This window comes from Sinohyriopsis cumingii, chromosome 15, assembly GCF_028554795.1.
Source record: "Sinohyriopsis cumingii isolate HCF-2022 chromosome 15, ASM2855479v2, whole genome shotgun sequence".
NCBI classification, from domain to species: Eukaryota; Metazoa; Mollusca; class Bivalvia; order Unionida; family Unionidae; genus Sinohyriopsis; species Sinohyriopsis cumingii.
The window spans coordinates 86,771,503-86,787,272 of record NC_142975.1 but is presented as its reverse complement, the minus strand read 5'-3'; the positions used below and the strand labels follow the sequence as shown (position 1 = coordinate 86,787,272).

Sequence of the window (15,770 nt, the reverse complement as noted above, 5' to 3'; positions counted from 1 at the left end):
AATCTTTCCCACTTATTTAAAATCATTAAAAGTTTGTGTCGAGTATTTTGATTGGTTGATAAATGTGTTCTCAGATGTACCTTTCTCTGTTGAAAGATAGTGACAAATAGAAGTCTGATCATTTTTTATGTGGGGATAAAATTCTTCACAAATAAAGGGACAGTTCAACCTCAACCTCCCCTCAATAGGATCACACAAATACTGATGCTTATATTGGGAGCGTTTGAGAAGACTTCATTGCTATTCACCTTTACCTCTCTTTCCTGGGAGAAGACTTCATTGCTATTCACCTTTAACTCTCTTGCCTGGGTGATCCTGAAGATATGCAGCAGATCTAGTTCATCTAGGAAGACTTCACATAAGGCCTCTCCAGTTTAAATTACTAGCAAACTGGAGACCTCACAGGACCTCCTTGGCAGCTCAGATTCTTTAGGATCCAAAATGTGTTACCACCCGAGCTTGTGGCTAAGTTTCTGATCCATGTCCAGTGTCTGGAACCTCCTCATGTAGACAGCTTCCAAGGGATCACTCTTAGAGTCTGCCACATTCCAGGCAAGAGAATCATCCTGTCAGACAGCTTGTCCAGAAAGGGTTGGGTAGTCCTCACAGAATGGTCTCTTCAAAAGATGGTAGCAGAGACTTTTTCTACTATGGGAGAGGTCAAGATTGACTTGTTTGCACTGAGGTTGATCATCAAGCTACCACTTTATGTCTCTCCAGTTCTAGACCAGAGTGCATTGATGACTTCAGTCTGAAGTGGGATCAACTGTACACCTACATTTTTCCAACTTTGAGAATAACCTGTGAAGTTCTTCTGTGTCAGGATGTCTACATTATGGTTCATCTGATAGCTCTGATATCCATTCAGTATTTGTCCAAATCAACGAATGACTATGTATATTTACAAAATTACATGCATCGTTTATCCACAAGAACTCTATCATCATCGCTGTCAGCATCCTCACCTTCTGATGATTCAATCTCAGAAACTTCTATGTCCGAATCTAAATCTCGCAAAATATCCAACTGCCAAATATATCTTTCCTCAGCTTGCTCAGTATTTTCAAGATCAAACCCAAGAAACTCCTCATTTTTGCTCTCATCAAAAATCACTCCTATGTGTAATGAAACTGCTCTCAAACAGTAACCCTTGGCTTCTGAACAATTGAAATTACCACAAATGAAAGTAAAATCATTTCTGATTGCTTTAATAGTTGTTTAGTTCTTGGAAGAAAAACATTTATAACCAATCAGAGACATTGTATCTAACACACATTCATCATGCCTGGAGATAGGATCGGCCATTGAATGCAGTAAACAATCCACAACTACAGGCAGGATCGGCCAATGAATGCAGAAACCGGATCATGCCTACAGACGGGATCAGGGCTGAATGAGTTAAACACTCAATACAGCCCTCAGTGTACTGCTGTCACTGTTTGAGCACCCAGTAATAATAATAATAATGAGGACTTTGTATCGTGCCTAGTCTTTAGAAGCTCTAAGCGCTTTACAACATCAGACAACACCTAAAAACAAACAACACAAAACATATATAATGATATGATTACGAAAAACAAACACCATGAAATTAGAAAACATAAAACATGCTGAAAATATCTAAGGTAAGGAAACATTATTAGGTCTTTAAGTCTGTTACGGCAGTCGAAATAGGTGAGTTTTAAGAGCACTCTTAATGAGCTCACTGTGTCTTTATGTCAAAGTTCAGTAGGCAATTCATTCCTCGTTGCTGGACTCTGGAAATACCACCCTCACTGCACTGCTATCAATGTGTGAACACCCAATACAGCCCTCCATGCACTGCTATCAATGTTTGAACACCCAATACTACCCTCAGTGCACTGCTATCAATGTTTGAACACCCAATACCACCCTCAGGTCAAATGTCAAGGTCACATGGGGAAAAGGGAAAAACAATGTTTCTGCGCAACATTAGTGCTATATGGCCCAACTTTGTACATGACTTACACTTTAAGGAAGAAACCTATTTAGGAGTCATCAGGGTAAAGGTCAAATGATCAGTTCTGCCAGAAAGAAGAAAAATAGGTTTCTGTACATAATTGTAGTTGTCTGTATAGAGGACTATTACAAATTGGATATGTGTATCATGTGCAATTCACATTGCTCTTCTTTGTCATGAAACCAGCCTTTTTTCTGGAACAAAGGTTTCTATGTGCCAAGCTTAGCTCCAGTCTCACATGCCAATTGAAGCTGTTTCATATTTGTTAGGAGTCAAGGCCAAACTCTGGGGTAAGGGGCTGTAATGCCCTCTACCTCTGATCTATTCTCCTATATATTTATTATCATCAAGTAGCATATTTTGTTGAAGAAACCAAGTTTTGAAATAAAATGTTTCCTCATTAATGCTTATCTGATCATATGGGCACATGGTTCCAAGTCCTTCCTGCAGTTATATCCTAAAAGATTGCACATGTCAGTCACACTTGTTATATGGGATTTGGTGCTGAATCCATTGTTGAAGGGGAGACCACTCTTGTCTGACTTTATCTTGGAAAGCAGATGACTAGCACTTTTATTGCTTGACTTATTAACCCCTGGTGCCTCGTTTATGTGGCAGGAGGTGGTAGCCTACTGCCGAGCTCTGTAGCATCAAGGTCATGTATGATACACTAAAGTGGGTGGTATTATAGAAAGGTAGACAGATGTAGCTCTACAAGAATACCATGTAATCTGGATGTTCTAGTTGCACTACAAAATACAGATGGAAAAATGTATTTTTTTTTAACCCATTTTTTCACCCAAAATTCAGCCATGGTCGGAATTTGATTTTATGTCCGGATTTTATACTTTTTGGCCTCAGATGTAAGGAAGGCTGGTCTAAACTGCACACAGGCAGGTGAACCTTTGCAAAAAGTAGATAAGGTGGGCATTTAGAATAAAGAGTAGTCTTGATACGAAAATGATGGGTCCATTAAGCAAACAAAAAAGAACTCCAACTTTTACCCTTCAGCTCATGCGTGAGCAAAAAAACCCAGTGAAAAACAATGTTTCTAACACAACTAGACATTAGGCAATTGGAAAATCTCTTGAAAGTCGATGTATCAGGATGTATTCAGAAATAGCCCCCAAAATGTGTTTCCTACTTGCATTTCAGGTGAAAATGTTAATGAGTTAAGGAAGCCAAAAGACATGTTGAATTTTTTATTAACTTGGAAGAGGTGGATTTTCAATGTAGTGGGTGTACACCTAACATATTCTGGTTGGTAAGTTTACAAGACATGGTCAATTCTTTGTTAACTTGGAAGAGGTGGATATTCAATGTAGTGGGTGTACACCTAGCAGATTCTGATTGGTAATTTTTATCAAAGAGACATAGCTTACTCAAAAACTTGGTTTCTGAAAGTCATACATCATCTACCTTAGTTGCTTTATTTAGCTGAAATCGATGCAATATCACTAAATACCTAAAGTTTGCACCTTGATATACATGGATTTCCAGAAAGTTGCCACATCATAATACCATTCAGATGTGAGACACAGCATTCTTGGAACACATGGTTAACAAATCAGAGAAAGTCCTTGCATGCATCAGACTTCTACCTGGGCATAAATACATTCTTTTTAGATTGATCTGGAACATGATGGTTATGAATAATATTTGTAATAGGTATATTCTTCGTATGGCACACAAATATTTAGTCATTAAAGAGTAAAAGTATTTTACATTATTTTGCTGGTAATGCATTTCAGTGATCCACACTCAGACTTGATGGAGGTTCAACTTTGTCTGGGTGTTACCACACAGGACTGCAGACTAATGGAGTGGGAAGTGAAACCAGCGAGAGGTATGGTCAACCACACATTTCAGGTGCCAGATGGAATACCAGCCTGGCTGAAAGTCAGAGCTGTCAACAATGGTAAGACTGTTATTTCTATCCTTAACCCTTTTTCATCAGGATATGACTCCATTCTTACTTTACCTTTTCCATCAGGATGTCACTCCATTTTTTATGTTCAATGCATTCTGCAGTTGTACAGATTTAATCATGTATAAGTCATTATTTTACAATGTGCTCTTTTGAAAAGAACGTAATAAAGGTAGAGGGTACACAGGCGCTATGTAGTTGAGGGACCACAAGGTTAAAAAATTACAAAAAAAGAATTCTAAAGATCGAAATTGTGGATGCCATGCAAGAGGCAAGTTATTGACAGCAGTGACTTGGAGGCCGATTTTGAAGAAAATTTTGACAATGTTGTTGGAGAAAAATTAACAACTTAAACAAAGGTGATGGTGATGCTGATTTTGTTGAAGTGGGTCCTGTGAATTATAACTGGTTGGTTGTGTTTTTCTACTTAGACAATGACGATAATAAGTTTGAGTGGTTTCAATCTAATTGGACAACTGAGAACTTTACTGCTTGTAATGTTCATCTGTTTATTGAAGTCAGAGGGGAGGTGATTGATCACCCAGCCGCAGCATTAGCATATCACTGTTTTGATCCCATATATATCACTGTTTTGATCTCATATGGGATAAAGAGGTTTGACAACATCTTGTCACAGAAACAAGTGTGGAAGAATCACCCTCCACACTTGGCACCAAAACAGACACCAGAAGATGTTCTGACAATGAAGCCATTTTTAGGTTTATTTTTGTGCATGGGTGAAACATCCAGATTTGGTTGTGTGCAAAGTAATGTACCTCTGCACTTAAGCTGTTTGACATATCACATTGTCAGAGAAAATTATTTGCAATATGGTACGAGTTGTGTTTGCAAAAGTGATAATAACTATGTACCCTGAACAAAGTTTTGAATTCTGTATGTGTGTAACTTGTATTTTTCAAACAATTCAATTGCAAAAGTATAAACATGTGTGCATAATATGAAATTTTATTGCAGTCCTGGAAATGAACAAAGATATCAAGAGAACACTGGTATTTTTACTATAGTATACAGTTTATTATGGAGTGAAACTGTTGAGTAAAATTAGCAGTTTTATCTGTCAACCTTCCACTAAGGATCATTGTTAGCTACAGACTTCCTATTTTTATATGAGTAAATTTAATAAAAATGTAATAATTTTTTACATTCTTAATTTAATTTTACAATTTTCCACCTCCACATTTCATATGCTTACATATTAGAGGTAAAATGATCATTTCAAACAGAAAAATTGCATCAAAATTTATTTGTAAATTTTTGTAAAATTATGTTAGCTAGTTTGCTTATCTTTAACTTGCAATGAATTTTCTAAATATGAATATTTTCAATTGAAAATATAAGGCTTTGTAGAGAATTGCATGCTTTAAAGACTGGTGTATAATGTTGAAAATATATTTGAAAACCTTGTTCTGTAGAACCAGACTGACCGTATATGTATTCCCAAATGCTGATACACTACAGACTGAAAAAAGGTCCAGTTCTACATAACTGCCTGTCCAATTGGACTTCAGTTTGAAAAGGGTTCAATACAGTATGGCTTTGTATTTAACTAAACAATATATGTGAAAGGCTTCTGAAAGTTTTTGGTGCAATTTTTGTAAGTAATTTTATCCACAATCCAAAGCTTAAGAAATTTTGTTGGTGAAGGTAACCTGCATTATAATTTATGCCATTCAGATAATAAAATTTTGAATGTCATATCTAAATGGTAAATTTAGGAAAAGTCTTTCTGCAATTTATTGAAGTTTGTGGAACCTTTCAGTATTATTTTCAGTTGTATTTCCCAAATTGTACAGAAATACTCCAAAAAAGAACAAATGTATTGTAAAATAATTTACATAGATGGAGGAGTAGATAACTTTGTATCCTTTGTTAAAGATAAATTCTGGAGTTCACTGCAGAACAAACTTGCTTCACTTGCTTGCACTGTTTGCTTCAGCTCTTTTGAGGATTGATAAACTTGATATTTTATGAACATCCATATTCGACTAGGCAGAGATGTAACATCTGAAGCAGACTTGTACAATCTTGTATCTATCAATTTATTTATTATTCTATCATGTAGTGGGAATAAGAAAGAATTCTGAGTGAAAAAATAGAAGTTAGGGACTAACAGGAGACACGGATTTTGTTCAGATAATTTTCTTCAGAAATATGAAGATTAAATTGTACATTTTTTAGTGGAAATGACTACAGTTGGTTTGGGAGACTCACCAATCATAGTGGATAAAACTCCCCCAGAACCTGGCACAGTGTATGATGGTTTGATCTACAAGGTAGATATGGATTTCAGCAAAGATCAAGACAAGGTTAGTACTTCATTTAAGCACAGCTGAAAACATGATCTGCTATCATATTGTTCCAACCTCATACTTTGGACCTTTTTAATCTGCCATACCCTCCAGAATTTAGACTCCATTGTGGCAACATTACAGTGTTTGTAATACAGAATTATACAGAATCCTTTTTCCAACAATTCTGCATGAAATTTCATTAAATATAGCAAGGTTAACGGTTGCATTTTTAAATTTAAGATGTTTTAATGCTGAAAGTATTGTTTTTTCTGAAAATATTTCAGTAACCAAGAGAAAAACGCCTTTTGAAATCATAAGGTTTATTATCCTCATATCTTTTTATCTCTGAAATAATCTGTGTCATTTTTTGTCTCGGACTCACATAATCACACATACAGAGTTAGTCTGAAATAAAAATCATTCCAATTTTAGCTCTACTTGTCATAGACAATAACTGCTTTTTGGATGTGCTGTTGTCAGTCAGCCATTGAACATCATCTGTCATCATTCATTTATTTTCCGCCTGTCTGCACAAGTTTATTATCACTACTACTCCTAAACTATTTTGAGGATTGAAATGAAACTTTACACATACATTCGTTCCAAGGACTAGCTGGTCTTAAATGAAAATGTTGCTACTCAGACAACGACAATGTCGAGCACAGCAGCCAGCTTTAAAATCTTGTTAATGCTCCTCCTCTGAAATAGATGGTGATATCAACATGGGGTTTTATTAAAAGACTTCCTATGATGTTTAGTCAGTCCTGTGGAAAAATGCTGCTATCTGAAATCTACGACGGTCATCTCAGCAGCCATTTTGAAAATCTTGTTAACACTTCTCCAGAACAGAAAATCCTATCAAGATGGGGGTTTTATCAGAAGACCATGTGAGGTCTGGTTGGTCCTAAGTCTAAAAATAATGCTGCCTGGACATATGATATGACCACCATAGCAACCATCTTGAAAATCTTGTTATGGCTACCCCAGCTATGTGTGCAATCATATCAAGATGGGGTTTTCACTGAAAGACTTAACCATGTCTACTTGATTCTGAATGAAAATGGTGCCAGTCTGGTATCCAATATGACCACTACATCAAACTTAAAAATCTTGCTGTTACTACTCTTCATGAATGGAAAGTCATATCAACATGAGGTTTTCATCAGAATACTTCTCATTTTGTATGCCATGTATTCATTTTGTTATCTCTTTAACATAACCTTTCTTTAAGAGAAAGCAAGTTAATTAACTCATGATATTGACTTTGGCACTATACAGACTTCTTCCCCTTGCATGGAAACCATGCAAACCAGATAAAATCAACAAGTTTAGAATACATGATGCATACATTTCATTAGAAAAATTTTAAAACATTAGCAAAATAATATAACATTAAGGATTAAAATAAATAATTTGTAATCAAGAAAAAAGTACATAAAATTTTTTAACAATCAGCACTAAGTAGAGAAGAATGTCCATTAGAAGATTTAATAAAATCCATGAATCGTTGAATATAGTAATGCACTGTAAGTAGATCAAGTGATGGTAACTGCCATGCTGTGTCTTGATGCAAGACAGTTGATGCTCAATGTTCCAGCCAAAGCAGCCAAAAGAACTTTGCAAAACACTTTAAAAAACATATCAAAACTGTTGTGCATCTCCACTGCACGCTAAGAAAAGAGTGTAACTGAGAAAAACATTGATGTCATGCATCTCCACCCCAGAGGTATTGATATTAGAAACATTCAAACTGTGCAATGTTATAATTAACCCTTTGCTTCCCATATAAAAATGTAACCCTTTTATCTCTGCCTCCCATATGATGTTCACAGCATCATACTCTTGCTCCCCATAAAACAAACACATAAACTGTGAAGCAACATCATCTTTAAAAAAAATATATTCTTGCATTCCTGGAATAGCCTAAAAATGACCTAATCATTTCCACCACAAGTCAGCATTTGTTATTAATGCCGGATTACCATAAGTTATTATTTGTCATCATTTGGTCATAAAAACAGCTACCAATGTACAAGTTGCTTTGTTTTAATCACTACAACTTGTGCTTTGAAATTTAAAGATCAGTATATAAACTCCAGCATGTATTTAATCTGCATACTTGGTGACATTATTTTTTAAAATATTTAACTAAAACTTTTCACTGCCATGTTTATATTCTTCGTAATATCAGTTAGAAGTCACAATCAAACCTGACAAGAGGCAGAAATGTAATAATGGCGGACATCGGAGTATCTAGGCAGTCAACAGACTGTAATTTTAATTAATTTGGCATATACACTAAGGAATATATAAAATTCATAAGAAACATGATATAAACATTCTGTGATTACATTTTTAGCTATTTAAAAAAATAATAGTCCAAAATATATTACACAGTGCGACATTGAATAAATCAATGTGGTACATAAGGTCAAGCTTGTTTTCTTATATCACTCATTTTGTAATGATAATAACATAACATAGCCAAGAAAATCATATCAACAAATAGAAAAAAATATTACCAGTACATACTAATTATTACAACCTATAATTATCAATAATTTTTTTAAAAGCATAATTAAAACGTGAGTGGTCATATTTAGAAAATCCCTGTTTCTAAAATTAGATGCACCCACTAGAGCATGCGTGGCAGCATTTTACTCTTGGCTGTAGTGTGATTCAATTGGATATAAGACTCTATTTCATGCAAGGATTGACTTTAATGATTCATTTCATGGTCGATGAAAAACTCAGGTACTGTTTTGTTGGCAACAATGAAATTAATTAAGCATCAAAGTTTTCATGTTAATATCTTTGGAGCTTGAAATTATTCGTACTTTACATGTGACTAATATTCTAGATTTTTCAAGCGCAATTCAATGGCCTTCACAGAAACATATTTTATAAAGTTATTCATTCACTTGGCCTGCTTTCCATACATGGGCTTATTAAAGGTTATTAAAAATATTTCATAGTGAGTTCTTGTTATTTGTCATTAGTGATGTGGTTAAGGATAATATATGTAAGTCTATCTGGTAAGGCCTATACATGTGAGAGGAAGAAAAGATCTTACCTAATGATGTATCATTTCACTGAAGAGCTGATCTCAAATATAAATATCAACTATTTAGTAAATCACTTGTTCTCAAACTTTCATGTTGAGGAACAAAACAAACAAACATGACAGTAAGAAAAAACTATCTACAATTGTAATGGAGCACATCACAGTTACTCCTCTACCATGACCATGCTTTGATGAAACAGGCTGTGACATTCGATGCAGCATAGATGGACGTTGCAAATGATACAGCCAAATTTGGTTTCTTTACGTGTCTTTTCTACAGTTGTATTAATGAAGTATTGTTTGAAATTTTGATATAAATTTAAAATAGGATCAGTGAATGAAAAGTTAATTTATTTTTATTTTTAATTTATTTGTATTATTATGAAAAGGTATGCATTAAGTTTCAGATATTCATGAATCTAATGTTTAGATTTATGAATGGAGATGTGATAGATCAGAGTTGTATGGTTATCGATATCTAATGTATGTTTTTGTGTGTATATGATATGCACACATGAGTGGTACATATTGGACATACAAATTAGCATGATTATATTATGGGCCATTTGTTTTAATTTTTATTTATTTGTTTTAATGATCTCTATGTGAGAGTCTGCAGTGCAATTTACGGTTGGAAAGAAATAGATTATTTGTAATGAATGTAGAAATGTATAAAAACCTTCATGAGTGGTTTGATGTTGGCGAGGCTTGTATGTTTTCTCAATGTTTGCCAGAACTTCATCCAATATTTGACGTATTTTTTTAAGTTTGTCATAGTTATGGTGATCTGCAGGAAAATCGGTGTTGTCATCATTTAGGTGAAGGTGCTGGAGTTTTTCAAACCTCCTGCGTGGCATTACATTTTTGATTCCTTCATTGGATAGAAAATTGTAATTTGACCAGTAAAAACTATAGTCAGGAGCTTTGATTATCCCCATGAAGATCAACATGCTAATAAAGGCAGACATCTCAGGCACACTGGTCTCTGTCCAGTTTGCATCACTGATTTCATTTATGATCCACATGTTGTTCAGCTGCAAATTTATTTGTCTCACTTAAAATCTTTTCAAAAAGTCCAACTGGAAAATATAAATGGAAATAGTCTAGTTCTAGAGCTGTTTCCTGCAAATTATATGATGGTCCTGACTGCTGAGTAAATGGACTTCTGTCAATATCTTGCACATCTGCAAACCAGTTTGGCTGATCATCGTCAGTGTCACTTGAGTAGTCTGATGACATTTCAGTTTCGATATCTGATGACAGAATTTCAGATCCTTCGTCATTAAAGGCCTCATTGTTTATAAAAAATCTGGTGTTTTGTTGGAACTGAATCCAGAAAAATCATTTTCACTTTTAGACAAATCACTGTAACCAACAGACGAGGACAACATCACCATGACGAGATCAGGGAATACCTTTCGTAAATAAACAGTTTCACTTCCGGTATCGTCTGTTATATGATTTGATTGAAACTTTGCATATTGAAATGAATTGAAGAAATTAACAACACAAACATTCATAATTTTGTTATTTTATTTTATATGCCCCACAATTATGGCAGATTTCATGTTTTAAACATGTTAAAGTTACATTATACATTACAATGTATGGAAAAAGACTTGCCGTATTTGCTGCACATTCTAAGAAGAGAGTAGCTTACATATGTTGAAAGGACACAATATTTACATCAAATCGACGGAATACAATCAGCCAACAATGTCATTTTTGATGCGGCCATGGAAACCCTCCCTACGTATAATTGGTCGGTTAAATTTAGATTTATATGTTCTAATGTTAGGAAAGACATCATTAAAATTGAATGTTAGTAAAGATGTTTTGTTTTTTTTTACCAGCGTTTGGTTACCTCACGGCAAATCAACATTTAAATGGAAGATGTAACATATTCCTAGTAGATACTGTTAATGCGTAGAAGTGCATTGGGGGGGGCAAAGGTAAAAGCATAGTTATACGTAGACAGGGGGCAAAGGTAAAGGCATAGAAAAGTGTACCTGGGGAGTAAAGGGTTAAGGATAAAAAATTTCTTCAGTATTTCTTCTCAAAACCATGTCTGGGTTTATACGTTAGTTTGGAGAGAATTATTTCTATGAATTTTAATTTTATTTTTGTGAGCAAGTCTGATACATTTTGTGAAAGAAAAATTTAAAATTTCTATAAAATTACCATGTCTAAGTGCCTGAAACTTATGTCATTTATATGTTATAAAATGTATATAGCATTTTATACATTGCCATTCTTCACATGTTGTTTTAAATTTGCAGTTTGACTTGTGTGTTAATTAAAAATACCCAATTCACTTTTCTCTTGAAATGCTTCCAGATTAAATTGCCAAGAGTAAAGAAACCCTTGGTCTTAAAAGTATAATTTTTGGACATGTGAAAGCCATGTGTCTGTGTAGACATGTGAAAGCCATGTGTCTGTGTAGACATGTGAAAGCAAGGTTTCTGTGTAGAGTACAGTTGAAAGCTTCAGCTATAAATGTAACTTTGAAGATCTCTCCTGGATGACTTTAGTGACACATGCATATTATTCATGCCTTGGACAACATAAGAGTATAGCAATAACAAGTTTAATGTCCAGCTTTTGCAAGACTTGGCAAGAAGAAGCTAAACATTATTTGAGTTTCATAAATTTACTATTAAATCATTACCCATTTGCAATTCTGTTAATCACATCATGGAAATAGTTTAGAGAGAAAGAAGAAAAAATAAATTTGTTCATTCTGACTCAGATACTGCACCTTTCATTTGTTGCACTTAAAAATAGTCCTAGGCTCCAGTCAAATTTTAAAACAGTAACATTTAAAAGTAGATTATTTTTAATTCAGAGAGTAAATGTCCTTATGAAAAAAGTAGAAAATTTGACTCAGGCAACATCATTTTTAAAAACATATAGTCTAATGAAGTTCAATGTGATGTCACATAGTTTGACTCAGGTTAGGTAAGACATCAATATCTACAGCTAAAGTGTGTCATTTTCACTACTAAGCATTGCAGTTGTTGGATATTCATGATAAGGGATGATTACTGGATGCAGAAATTCCAGATTTACTGTAATGTATTCGTGATAGGATATTTTCAGAATTTGGTTTAGAACAGTAGACTACAGTAGACATAGATAAGCATTATTTAGAGTTAAAATTGCATCACCTAATAGAATCATTATTTAGATTATCTAAGCTATTTTACATTGCAAAAATACTGTGGTATGTTAATGTTCTATCAGTTGGGTGACTGGTTTCTGTCCACATTCTTGTGTGAAAAGAAGTGAGTTTATTTACTCCTATAAGTTAACATTTAACAGCCACTGTCACTAAAGAAAATACTGCACAAGAAAATTTAATTGGCTTATTTCGACCAGTTGAATCAGATAAAGTGATATGTAAACATGTTGTCATATTTAAAAAAATTACACTGTACATAATACATGTAAAGTATACTGACTTTGTGATAAACCTGGTTAGCAAATGGTTACCTGTAAAGTTATATCAGCTAGGTGAGCTATATGAGGCTTTTTGGGGCCATTTGTATAGCAGGGATGTTTTCTTTTCTGATCCATTCATAATTAATGAAATTGTATTGTCTTATTAGGTAATCTCAGGCCAGTACAATGTTAGGTCGCATATAATTAACCTTTATAAATGTCATTTATGTTACCCATTGATCAGGAACATTCATATAATATTGGGTCCCCGGGTGGCCATATGGTCTAAAGTGCTATCTTTTACCAATCACTGCCAACTCAACTCTGTCCACATAGGTTCGAGTCTGAAGTCTGTTGGGTATGTGAGTTATCTTGCCATTAGCTTCTGGTTTTTTCATTGGTTTGTACTGTTTTTCCTGGGTTCTTCCTGCACCAGTTATTCTGTCCACCATGTATAGGCTGGCTACCATGTGGTGAAAAATGGCATTAAACTCACAACAACATCATGTATTATCCACACCATCTCATTGTTTTGTTTTTGTTTTATATCACACTTTGATTATGAACCACTTTTCATGCGTGAATCATTTATCTTGACCCCTTTTTGTGGTGCTGTATGGCATAACAGTGCTGGTGTGCCATAAAATCCTCATCAATCAATCAATGAACCACTAAGACTTTGAATTCAGGGTGCAGGAATTCAACTAGGAACTTCAAGTTAACTGGGCTGGTACTGTGGCTGTAGTAGTTACAGCCACAGTACAAGCCCAGCTAACTTGAAGTTCTTAGCTAAATTCCTGCACCCTTATTGTGGAAAACATTATTTTACAGTTGTAATTTTTTTTACACTTACACCAAATGCATTTTCATATACATGTTTCAGTTATGTGCCAACTGGGAGGGGTTCTTTGACCAAGAATCTGGAATTGCTGGCTATGCAGTAATAGTGGGCACAGGGCCTGGTAAAAATGATGTTGCCAATCTCACGCGATTTGACCAGAAGACACACAGGAGTTGTGTTGAGTTACAACCAGAAAACTACCTAGTACATCAAGGCAAATACTATTCCACTGTGTGGGCCTATAATAGGGGACACAAGATGCTGAATGTTTCTGCAAGTTCAAATGGTGTTTTGATAGACTTGACACCACCAGTTGAGGGACAGGTGATTGATGGAGAATTGACAGGTTTTCAGGATCTGGCTTTCAGTTCCAGTAAAGTCACAGTAGCTATACAGTGGAAGAACTTTTATGACCCGGAATCTCTCATACAACAATATGAAGTCCAGGTGCAAAGGGCAGAGTGAGTATTGCAAATCTTCAGATTTTCAGGAATATGAATTGTTTAGAATTTTGCAAGACAGGGTTTTACCTTCTTCAAGAGTGATATAGTGGCTGTTACTTGTAGATATTTTGTATATTGCCAGAACAAATACTGTTGTTGTAGAATTTTTTGTCCCCAATATGTAGGACAGTATTTTATTACATTATAATGTTGTCCATCTGACAACCAGACCATCAGTTCATCCATTAGTTTCCATTTCTTTCCATAGAGTAACTCTCAATGTCCACCATATACAGTGACACAACTCTTGGATAACTTGCACTTAGAGTAAGGAATAATCTCACAGTTTTGAGGTCAAAAAGTCAAAGGTCAAGGTCATTATGATCAAATGAAAATAAATGATTTCTGCATGATAACTTCAGTTCTCCACCGTCTCAGTTAGCAAAGTTTGTGGATGACTTGTACTTGAGTTAAGAAAGAAGCCTATTAATTTCAGACTCGAAAGTCAAAGGTCAAAGTAACTGTGATTCAGTGAAGAAAAATGGTTTCCACACAATGACATCAGTTCTGTATCATATACTTGAACCAAACTTTATTGATAGCTCAGGTAAACAAGAAGCTTTTTGATTTTGGGGGTCAGAGGTTAAGGTGGCTAAAACTATAAAAACAAAATGGTTTCTGCACAATGAAATTAATCTACATCACAGACCAGAACCAAATTTTGTGAAAAAATGGTTTCCACACAGTTGCATAAATGATGTTCATGGTACTCCTGTTTACAATGATTCAGTCAAATAATGCAATGATTAACAGTAAGAAGAAAATGTTTCAGTACTTTAAATGTAATGATGTGTACACATCCATTAATAAGCTTAAGTTTCTTTTCACAGAAATGATGGTAGTGACTATCAGGTCATCAAGGATTGGGTGGCGTATGACAATACAACAACTTTAGCTAAATGGGAGAACTTCCATCTCAAACACCGTGACAGAATTAAGTCACTGCTACGGACCACAAACAATGCTCTCAACCAGATCACTTCAGTGACAAATAGCTTCATAGTTGATCTTACTCCGCCTGTTTTGAAGTATGTTAATGATGGTGCAGAGGAAGGCATAGACTATGATTTCCAGGTCAGTAAAACTTGGTAACCATATCAACAGTACCTATACTCTTCTTTATAAAACTTAGAAAATAAGTTAGGAAAGGTTTTTCTAATGATAAACCTAACTTCCAAAGCTGTTTGCTGCTATTATTTCACCAAAGTTTCTTCACAATATCTGACTACACTTTGTGCAACAGTTCAAGGTATAAATTTTTGGGTCAGAAACCGCATGCCAGAGTTCTATTAATTTACTAGGTACTGTACATTTAATAATATACCACTCCCTCAATAACTCATACCTGGATAACCCATGAACCTGCTTATTATACAGGGTCAGATGTGATCCCATTTTTTTCACTGAAAATACCAAAAAATTGGCCCCTGTTTGTTATACATGAAGAAAACTAATCTAAATTGGCAAAGGAAACTTTGATTTATTACTCATTGTGTCAAAGAAATGGTTAGTACACAGAAATTTTGAACTAACGTCATGAAGAGCAACATTTGACAAAATTTTGATCAATGAAAATGTCACTATTCCCTACTGGTGGCAACACCTGAATAAATAAATGCCAATTAAATGAGTTTTATCATGTGAAATTTATGTTTTAGTAACATCTTTTAATTGGTTCAGTGTAAACATCATAACTGCAAT

The 15,770-nt window shown here is 34.7% G+C and overlaps 1 protein-coding gene across 1 annotated transcript in view; it reads left to right on the top strand.

Moving 5' to 3' along the window:
* LOC149782249 (uncharacterized) overlaps window positions 1-15,770 on the top strand; it is a 665,894-nt gene that overhangs the window by 468,115 nt on the left and 182,009 nt on the right. The window contains exons 163-166 of the mRNA XM_089935099.1: window positions 3,733-3,899; window positions 6,108-6,235; window positions 13,609-14,027; window positions 14,900-15,143. Coding sequence (XP_089791225.1) covers window positions 3,733-3,899; window positions 6,108-6,235; window positions 13,609-14,027; window positions 14,900-15,143 — 958 coding nt within the window. The remainder of the gene's footprint in view (window positions 1-3,732; window positions 3,900-6,107; window positions 6,236-13,608; window positions 14,028-14,899; window positions 15,144-15,770) is intronic.